At 35.4% G+C, this 10,948-nt stretch overlaps 1 protein-coding gene across 1 annotated transcript; it reads right to left on the bottom strand.

Annotated features, from left to right (window-relative positions):
* Positions 1 to 9,086: 9,086 nt before the first annotated feature.
* LOC108573594 (DTW domain-containing protein 1-like) lies at positions 9,087 to 10,099 on the bottom strand. The gene is given in 6 exon segments (XM_017936056.1): positions 9,087 to 9,265; positions 9,388 to 9,571; positions 9,649 to 9,797; positions 9,800 to 9,870; positions 9,872 to 9,967; positions 10,026 to 10,099. Coding segments are annotated over 6 exon segments (753 nt in total).
* Positions 10,100 to 10,948: the final 849 nt, after the last annotated feature.

The following is a 10,948-nucleotide window of genomic DNA, read 5'->3' as shown; positions in this document are numbered from 1 at the left end:
ATCAGTGTAACGTTACAGAATAACATCTACCAATGCACTACTCTTTCATTAATATTTATTTTTCTTTCTGTAAACGTTACAAGAAACCGAACAAATTTGTATTCACATCCTTAATCTTTATTTGTAATTCAATGCTGAATTCGGCGTTAAAGAAAGCGATCTTTAAGAGAAAATTGAAATTCATTCAAATTTTCTCACGCTCCTCTGCTAAAATTTGACATTAGTATGCAAATAACGATCGTGAGGACAACGAGCTTACGCGTTATACCTGTTTCGTAGGCAGATTCTTTGGAAGTTACACCAAGGGCGGCGATCTGGCTATTGTAATTTGTAATTTCTACCGAATATATTAAATCGCAACTTATATTACCGTCAATGGAATCGCCCTTTAACATTTAGCTTTCACATCTCAGAGAGTACGGTGCTGTGAATTTTGCTTGATTATTAAATAAAGATACTTCATAACGGTATAACCTCTTTTCATCCATCTAAACTTCAGTCAACCAAATAGCACACCCGTATTAAGGTTTCACAGATATTTATACATTTCTAAAATACCGTAAAATACCGTGTTTTAGAAATTTTCTTTTTTCTTTAGGGTCTTAATAATTTTGTAATGACTTTTGTGTGTCAAATAATTTTATATTAAATTTGTGATGATAAAGAGGCTCGCTTCTCATTCAGTAAATAGATTTTAGTAGATTTCAGTAGACGTCCATGGAATTCAGTAGATTTTGCCAACATTTAGTACATTTTAATAGAATTCAGTAGATTTCATTGAAGCTCAGTAGATTTTAATAGAATTCAGCAGATTTCATTAAAGTTCAGTAGATTTTAATAGAACTCCAGAAGATTTTAGCTGATTTTAATAGATTTTGGTGGATTTCAGCAGAGTTCAGTAGATTTCAATAGATTTCACTAGATTTCAATAGATTTCAGTATGCTTCACTTTCAGTGAATGTCCTAATACTTCTGAACGGCGGTGCATATGAACACAAATAAAGAAATAAATAAATAGATAAATGAAAAATAGGCAATGCAATAAATATACTTGCAAGTTTTCTTTCTGATAATAACCTTATAATATACATCTATCTAATCAGTCTTTCTTTAATTACCGTCTCTTATGAGAGAGAAATTCTCGCCTTGAAGTTAAACACGAGGCGAATGATTGATCCCTTTTGTTTCGAGATTCACCCGATAAAGTTCCACGAAAGGGTGCGAATACACTGGTCGTTTGAGTACAGCTTTATTCGAACATACTTCAACGACTAATTAGTTTGACTTTAAATCTAACACAGGATCAGATTTATACGCGACAACGAGTAATCGTGTTGGAAAAAAGTATGCTCGAAGACTCTTTCGTTATTCGTGTTCAATTGTATGTACATGTACGGTTACATCTATTTAGAGCCATCTCGCCACTCACATATTACACGTCATATTCCATCGAGTTCTCTATTTCCGTGGACATATAATTTCGAGGAATACGGATTAAATCATCTACCGCGCGAATTGCACTGATACTTTTATTTGTGCATCTCTCCCCCCCGACTCTATCAATCGATAAAATGATACAAACTTGTACGTATCAAATGAAAAAAAAAAGTAACTAAACTGAATTTTTTCCTTTGAGAACTCATAACGATGCAGAAACTAAAAGAAAAAAGTACATTTTTACTCTACCTTCGAAAGGAAATTTGTCAGCTTGAAAACGCGCGAAACCTGGGAAAGAGAGATATATCGAAGCTAAATAACGTCAAACAAGTAAAGAGACATGCTACAATCGTTAAGAGTAGCAGTACTGTATCCCTTTAAAATATCACCTCTCGAATACAATACACAAGTGCCACTGTGTTTGCCACTCTTCACCAAGAGATCAAGGGTCAACTTTTGTGACACTCTTTTGCGAAGATTTTTTTTTTGCAGCTTGACAATACGAATAGTGTCGAAATTATTGCCTTTGATCCTCAATTTCGACTTGACAGAGAAGAAATCGCAGTAAAGAAGTTTCGTCTGGTGCGAGCTTCTACGTAACCGGTCCTTAACCTGTGTTCCTCGGAACACTGGTGTTTCGCGAAATTATGAAAGCGCTGTAGCTAGGAAAGTAGGTACGCTTGAAAGAATCTTAGCGTAAATGCGCAGTGCGCAAGTTTACAACGCAGGTAAGATGCAAATTGCATTAGTTTGGTAGTTTTATGAAGTGATTTTGGTGTTGCGCAAATTTTCCTCACAATCAAAAGTGTTCCGTGACGTCGAAAAGGTTGTAAACCACTGTCCTACCTGTTCAAAATTAATTTCTAATCCTATGAGAATGACTTGGTGGTCAGACTGACATGTGATACTTGTCTTCCATAATTTTTTGATTTTCTAAAAATAGGTTATGTCAATAAGAAATTGTTTTTCAATTTCGTCCATCTGTCCTATTTTTCTCACTCGGTACCAGAACATGCACTTACGTAAATTGTTGTAAAACCAGGCGTGTTCAAACTAACAAATCGAAAATTACTCCGAATGTAGGGTAAGGACATGGCCATCCAGGGCCGCGTTTATACTTTTGGAGGCCCTAGGCGCAACATCATTACGAGACCCCAAAAGAACAAGCCTTAAATAAATTTGGCGGTGCAAATGTGGCCCCGCAAAGAGTCAGGCCTCAGTTTGCGCATAATGCGCCTTATGGTCATCAGCTCGGTTGTTAAAAAGAATTTAGTCCCTTTTATCTTCGATCTGAATTTAGTTTACACAGATATTTCTGAATTACACATGTCGCGATATCTAGTTTACATTCTTACGCGTGCCTTTAATGGCAGATAATCTTCCGCAGGTATACTACCCTTATTTGACATAAGGTTCTCTTATGTTAGGGATGAAATCGATGCTCGTACAGAATCATCCAATAACCCAGGAACGTCGTTCGAGCCGTGCACGTATTACGGGGTAGTTCGACAAACGAATTCGCCCGTTGATCGCGCCTGATCAACTCGTTCGAGATTAAGGGAAAACGTCGTTGACAGAAGTAAGTGCCAAGATTGCAATTCTTGTTTACGGGGTGCTTGAACGCGGCGGGACAAGTGTCGACTAATCCAAATCTTCGTCGGTCAAAAAAAAAGGTACGTAACGACTAAAGTAAACAGAATCATTCGTTCGTATTCACACCCTCGTTCATGAATCACCGAACAAAATTGCCAGCAAAATCTAGGGACATTTTTCAAATGCAACTGAATTTTATTTACGTGCTGTTAGTCTTTCTTCGTAATAGAAATTTACCTTTCCTCTGAACGTATCAAGTAGCCTCACTGTAGAAGGGTTTTCTCTAGGTAAAAATTTATTGTCGTTATGAAAGGGAAAAAGGCAACAAGTGTGATACAATATTAAAAGTAACGTACGAAAAAATTCAGGCACTTTGTTTAGTTTGGAACAGAATCCTGAATATAACCCAATAAATAAGTTTTCAAAAATTTCAGAGTATTTTAAAAAATTTTTCCTAAAAGCAAACTATACTCTTTACCAAAATCGCGTGCCAATGCTCATATACTCTAACGGACTCCGACTATCCGAATAAGGGTTAAATTAAAATCTTCGCCTGATCTCCCTGTTTCTATTTTTCATTTGTTCCGTCGTCCTCCTTTGATCGAAATTAGTCGAAGCAAGCCTCGGTCCTCGTCGCACAGGTCGATGGATACAATGTAATTACAGTAGAATTCCGATAATCCGGCACCCTCGGGACTGGATTACCAAATATGCCGGATTATTGGACTACATCAGTAAAAATGAGAAAAATAGTTTTAGTTAACTTTCGGACGACGAATACCGTGTCATCGACGACCCAGCTTTTAGATGTTTTGAAACAGAGTCACCACTCTCCTCTTCTTATAATATTTCAAACAATACAATGCCGCATTTGCGTACGAAAAAGATTTTAGCATTGGGTCACATTTGACCCGGCATCCGCAGTGCGCGTAACGTTTCCCGAGAGTTAACGCAGTAATGTTCTTCCAATAGAAATGAGTCCGAACACGACATAACTCGGTCTAATCATAAAACAGTAATCAATTTTAAAAGCACCCTTAACTGGTTATACTGGTGTTTCGCCCAATGACGTTCGTAGGGTATTGAATGTGCCAAACAATCTGAATTCTACTGTACAAATCTCCAGATCACTGTAGTAACGACTTACAGACGAGAGTGTACACTCCGACCTCTTCTTTTTTCGACACCGTCGATCCAGTTACGAGCAAACATAACTTTATCCACCTACCATTACCGCCTACAATTTGTACCATTTTTCCACATCCACATCCTAGTATTGTTCGGTGTGAAATAGATTTATTTACGTCTGCTAATATTCTCGGAACCTTACATTACACCGCGCCTTCGTCCAATAAACGTTCAAAGCTCGGGGCTATATTCCTCCCACTGTGCAATCGTTATTTTCCATTTTCTTAATTGCTAAACAACAAGCAGCCCAGCTTGCTGCTCTTTAGCACGAGATATGGCACCGTCTGGCGAAGAATCGAGATTTGTTTTACGGTTTCACACGGTTGTTCTTTTCGTATTAAAGTCCATTGAACGGAACCCCGCTTCTGTCAGCCCATTCAAATAGCTGCTCCACTGCGGAGGAATTGGTTGACAGACCGGGGTCTCTGGACGTTACGAGCGTAGTTGGCAGTAGCGAAGGCCGGGACAGTGGCGGCCGCGATGGACAAACTCCCACTTCGATGACGAGCTTCAATTGCTTTAAGACGGAGTTTCTCGATGGACCTGGCTGAGTAAAGGGACTCGGTGAGGTGCTAAATGGATTTTATTGTCTCTTCATTGGATTGCCGTCGAATTAGCGTGGCAATCGACCACCACCAGATGTGCGTTTTTTCCAATTCGGCTAGTGGATTGTCTATTGACTTTCAATTCGAATCTTACTCTTTCTTTAGTTTCTTTCATTTATGCACTTGCCATTTTCGAACTGTTCGTACTATACTTACGTTATCAACGCTAGAAAGACCGGCCAGGCCGAAACGAACGATTAGCAACTTTCCAGAAAAATTGAACGTGCGATAAAGTATCATTGTTTGTAACTTTCCGACTTTGTTTTCTGCATGTACACTTCTATTTTTCAATCACGGTTTAGTTACGTAAAAATTCGCCTTCGAAATGTTGCTAACGGGTCATTTTGTATGGTCAAGTATGTTCTGCTTTACCATTGCTGAATTGAGACACAGATTTATGCAGTACATAGACGGAATTGGTTGTCTAAATTCGAAAAATGCGGAAATATCGTTTCGTCTGATAAGGGAAGCTTAATGGAGTATTCGAATTTCACGGTCTAGGTTTAAATCCTAGAACCTAGGGGTTTCCCCGAATGCACAAGACGAAAAATGTTAAATTAGAATCATTTCCTTTCCGCAAAAAATTCTCAAAAAATTATTTACCGTCGTATACACGTTCAAGTTTGATATTCAGAAGTAACCGTTGTTGCTTCGTATGAAAAATATTTCGTATAAGAAAAAGAAAACGAACTACGCGACGCGGTACTGGCGATCACGCGAAGCGAACCCTTACGTTCTTTGTATCTCCAAAGAATGAGAAACAATCACAGAGTAAAGAATCAAACTAACTAATCAAAAAGGAACGATGCAGCATTCAACGAGTTACAATCAAGCATTTGATGAACGTGGTACTTTGCTATTCATATTTGACATCAGAAGAATCTCGTTCAGATTAGTTTCGTGTTAGTTCGCTATTGTACAATACCATTTTATTCTATAAATGCATATAACTGGAAATAAATGCAATGCAGTAACATATGCTAGCTTTGTTCAAATGTTATAGAAATATTTTCAAAAAATAACTTTTCTCGGGATAAATGTGTAAGAAGTGTGGGTTCGGGGAATCCCCCTAAGCTTTCGCGTGACGGCCCCAGACTCAGGAGTTCTAGGGTTAATATCTACTTCGTTCTTGTAAATGGAACTGTACTACACTTCAATTATTCCCAATTCGTTACATGCATTTAATGTCACGTTCAGCGAATTTAAACAATAATTTATCAGATATTTTTCTAAATATAGATCGTAGTTCATATTTTCCACATAAGATGTAGAAATGCTTTTGTTTAATTACTGCAACAATTGCAGGATATTTTGTGATTAATATCTTTCACTGTCAACGACAGACTGGAGTTTGTGTTCCTTCGAAGGAACGAATCATAATTTGTCTTAACGCAAAGTTTGGAACAAGTTTCAGGAATTCTATTCTAATTAACCAAAGTCAACCACCATGACGGCAGAATATTCTGTTTCGGTTTCACTACATTTAATTCTACTTAAAATGTAGTGTCCCCGATTTCAATTTTTGTGAAACTTACGATACAAGATATTTCTCGAAGAAACATGTGACTCGTAATTTCTATGTTAAAGTGGTACGGATAGTTTTCGAAATTGGAGTCGATGATCTTATGTTTTCGATATCTTAGAAACTATTAGCTCTGAAAAATTGCTTGTCTTTAAACAAGAAATTCAATCGTGTACAAATTCTTTTGAAATTAGTTTCATTAAGGTACACAGAGCGATCACCTTAGATTATTCTGTTGTTGGTGGATCGATCGAAATTTTGTTTGTGTTGCATAATATGGTTTAAAGAGGTCTTTTGGATGATTATAGTTTTTAAGGTCACCTTCAGTTTTTTAAATGTGTAATCGTAGTCCTTTTTGTATAATAAAAGATATTTTTTTTATCTGAAGGAATGATACGGCAAAGAAAGATTTGCAGGAAAAAGTGATTCTGTGACGCTTGATAGCATGCGATGTCTCTAATTTTAAGTTTCAAACTTACGCAAATTCACAGTATATGTTCAAAATGGCACTAATCAACTTAGTTCTTTCTATGACACCTACACTTTTTTTGCTGTTAGGATATTTTTTTACCAGGATCCCCATTTTACTGTTTCTTTAGTCGAGATGGAGAAAAATATGTTTTACGACGCTTGCCGAACTCGTTTCAACATCCGTTAAAAGATGGGCGTAAAAAAATTGAAATTGATCTTGAAAATTGCGAAAAAAATAGACTGATAAAAAATGTATTATACTAATATAATCATCGTAAAGGCCTCGTCGAACCATATTATGCGACACAAAAAGAGTTTCTATCTGTTCAGTAACAACAGAATAATCTAAAGGAGATCACGTTAGGCTGTTCACCCTGTGTATAAAAAATTAGTCTAGCCCATTTTCGTGTAAACTTTCATGAAATGCGAATAAATTGCAATTTTAATTTTGAGCATTATAGTAGCCAATCATTGAACTCCCAATTTTCTACCTTTATCTTAGATACGCATAGTCTGAAAAGGTAGACAATTGTGGAGATTTATGATATTCTGGGTGTTTATATCGCACTATATTTCGTTAGTTGTCCTTTGAATCACCGATTCTTCGCTAGTCCTTATATTTTCGGGTATGAGAAATTATTGAACATTTTAAAAATACTAGAAATGTGCAGAAACTAAAGCATCGGCCACCTGTTTACTCAGAGGGATTACAGTATCCGAGTAGTATCTATTCTTTGTTCATTGTTGCAACGTGTAGGATAAGATACGTTCATAGAACAGATGTTACAGCATCATTCGTCATCGTTATTCAACGTGTTCGCGTATTTTCTGATCTTGGTCCCATAGTTTTGCATACGCAGGCACGCTACAAGATACGTAAGCAACGTCAGAAATATCGAGTAAACTTAATAAACGTTAATAAAAGAAATCTATTATCACTTACATTATTTACTTCACTTTTCCGTTATTCAAGCTTGCAAACGGCAGTGACATTTACGAAAAAAAATCTAAACTCAGTTAAAAATTCGATATCAAGAAGGAAAAGAGAACTGATAAGAAATTTCGTTCGAGTAAATGCATACAGCGAAATAAATTTGACATTATTAAGTACGAATTGGGCCATTCTGAAGCCAAACTGATAACTCCACGTTTTGATATTCTTCCAATTTTAGTATCAAAGAACATGCTTGGTGCTTAATTCTTCATAAATAAAAAAAATTGAATAAATTTTATTTCATGGAGTTAGTCACTTTGGATACTGAGTGGCTCAATTGTTTTTCAGCGGACACAGAACTGTACGATTTTTAACAGTAAGAAATTGTGTCCGTGAAAATGCACATATACATTGGTCTCACGTACAGTGGTATATGTACCACTGATGAAAGAGTGGATCACATAAAGTGAGACATATTCTCGAGTTTTCGAGAACACGCGTGCATAATGAGTAATGGTTTATGCGCGGCTTCATCATTTCTTGCGAATCTTCTTCGTTCATTCGATTACCTGTGAATTTTAGTCGCACGAGAATTTCATCGTAACGTTAACGCGAAAACTTTTTCAAACTTCAAAAGGCTTTTGGAAACCCTTCAAGTTGAAAATGTTTCGAAATCGTCAGTTTGTTCATTCTTTTTCTCACATCGTTTTGCGCTTAATACTCGTCCTTTGTTACCGGGCCAATTATATTCTTGAAAATACGCTGCGATTTCAATGAAATTTTGGGTGAACAAAATTTATGAATAAATGTAAGTATATCTATAAACCCGAACTTCTCGATTTTCGCCCGGCATAATTTCGCACAATAATTTCCAACAAACTCATCCTGGGATATAATTAATATATGGCATCGGTTATAGTGTTCTATAGTAGGTGTTGGCCCTCATCTTGATTAACTTCATTACTGAAGGTTTGATGCTAGGCCAGATGCTGCATTTTCATAACGAATGCTAACGGTTAATGTGCGTAACATACAAATAGTTAAATTACGGATTCATCGTGTATAATGCGCATTTAGCTACTATGTAAAATTTAAATTAGACCTACGCTCGCTGTTACAATAAATACGGTTCACGGTATATACCGTTACAATGGAAGCAAACGTTCGATCCAGTAAAGTTCTATGTTTTTGTTTGCATGCCATGCATTTTTACTGCAAACAGTGTTTTTAATAGAAAACGTGTTTTTTATTCTCTTTGAGATTGTTTAGAAAAATATAAAGGATCATCAGATTGAACCCTGTACCTTTGAACCATTTCAAATAACTCATTTACATACTAGTGTGCAACATTAGATATTTGTAAGATTTGTTTTGTTAACTTCTTTTCCTTCAGAACCTCTGAAGAAATTAAAAACTGACGAATTGCTTCAATGGTAGCTAAATGCAATCGTGGACTTTTTTTTTAGTGGCGCCAAAATTGTGATATTGTTGATTTTAGAATGACACATTGTAAATCTGTGAATTAATAACAGTCATTACTTCAAATACCTTCATTTCAATATTTGTGTGCCTTTATGTATTTTGAAGATACATACGAAGCTAGTTTTATTTATAAATTTATTTATTTGTGTATTTACCCCGTAATCTTTGATCCTTATAGATAGCTTTAGTTTGATGCCATGTACTATCAATGAAAATAGCTTTCTTTATAGGAATCATATTTTTTATCATTTTTGTAATAATTTCATTGTCTTCTGTAACCACTTTTGTGAATAATGAATCTACTGTTATATCAATTCGGCTAGGGAAAATTGAAACAGTCTATGAGGAGGTATTATTTAGGCCAAACTAAAATTTTTAGAATTCAAATCATTAAAATTATACTGCTGTTATTATACCTTTTCTTTCTTTAATTTTCCTGGAAAATCGGGGTATATTAAAGTTTTTACATCCTCTGGTGTAAGTGTAGCTGCCTGAATTGCAGTGCTTTTTCCATCGATTTCACGACTATATGCTGGTAAAAAAATTTATTTGTTAATATTAATGTAATTTAAACCTTTATTCTTGGCAAATACTTTTCATTGATTACTGGTAAAATATACGAATAGCAGAAATTTCTAATCTAAAGTTTGAGCGTTACTAATTTTTAAATGACGGAAAAGCATCTTATCGTTTATTTTCTCCTCCTTTTTCAAGTTCGAATGTTTCTTAATATCACTTGTCGCATCATTTTTCGTATCAAATTACAACTTAAGTTTATTCTTAAAGTAAGTACTGTTGCAATGGAAGTGACTGTTTTATGAAGTAAAATTTTGTACAAACGTTATCTTTTAAAAGTGCAATTGCCATTTCAAATCAATCACATTCAAGTATACAACAAAATTACTATGATCCTACATTGTCGGATCTAAGTAATTAATACATTTGATCTGGAATTATAATACAGAAAAGAATGGCAAAATCATGTCACCTTTATAAAAACATTAAATTGCACTGAAAAATGTATATTCCCGTAAAATTTTTCCAGTAATAATTGAATGCAGCGTTTTTGTTTTTAAGTTTATTGGAAAAGGTTTGTTGTGAATTTGCAATTACTGGAAGAACGTATCTTCGTCCTTTTGGCAATAGGATCATGCGACACTTATGAAAAGTAAGAAATATTTTTAAACTAATTGACCACTATAATTGATAAAACATTTGAAAATCAATACGTAACGGCAAAATAAATCCCTTAAAGCTATAAGTTTGATAAACAAAGAGACAGGATTAAAACTCTTATCTTTCAACAAATAAGCACACCAAAGCAAGGAAGAAAAAGTTTCTTACACACAAAATAATTGTTAATTAACTCCTCACCTTGTAATAACAAGTTACACTCGTAATATAATACAATTTACCATTGATAAACGACAAAAATGTTTCACATTGCCAAACCAAATCAAACTCAAGTTATAATTTTGTTCATTTAACAATACAACTATTATCCACGTTTCATAGATTAACATAACAGTCCTTCTACGCGCCACTGCAATTTGCATTTGTTTGCAAAATAAACGATACAAAAAAGGAATTGCATATTTTCCATAGAAACGCGGTGGTCAGTAAGGACACTTCGGGGATAGACAGAAGCGAAGGTGGTTTAATTATCGTTGGATGTTTCTTAATCTCGTGGCCCAGTTGTTAATCTCGAGCGAAGAG

This window comes from Habropoda laboriosa, unplaced genomic scaffold (assembly GCF_001263275.1).
Source record: "Habropoda laboriosa isolate 0110345459 unplaced genomic scaffold, ASM126327v1 scaffold128, whole genome shotgun sequence".
NCBI classification, from domain to species: Eukaryota; Metazoa; Arthropoda; class Insecta; order Hymenoptera; family Apidae; genus Habropoda; species Habropoda laboriosa.
The sequence above is the reverse complement of the archived record's forward strand: the minus strand, read 5'-3'. Positions and strand labels throughout refer to the sequence as shown.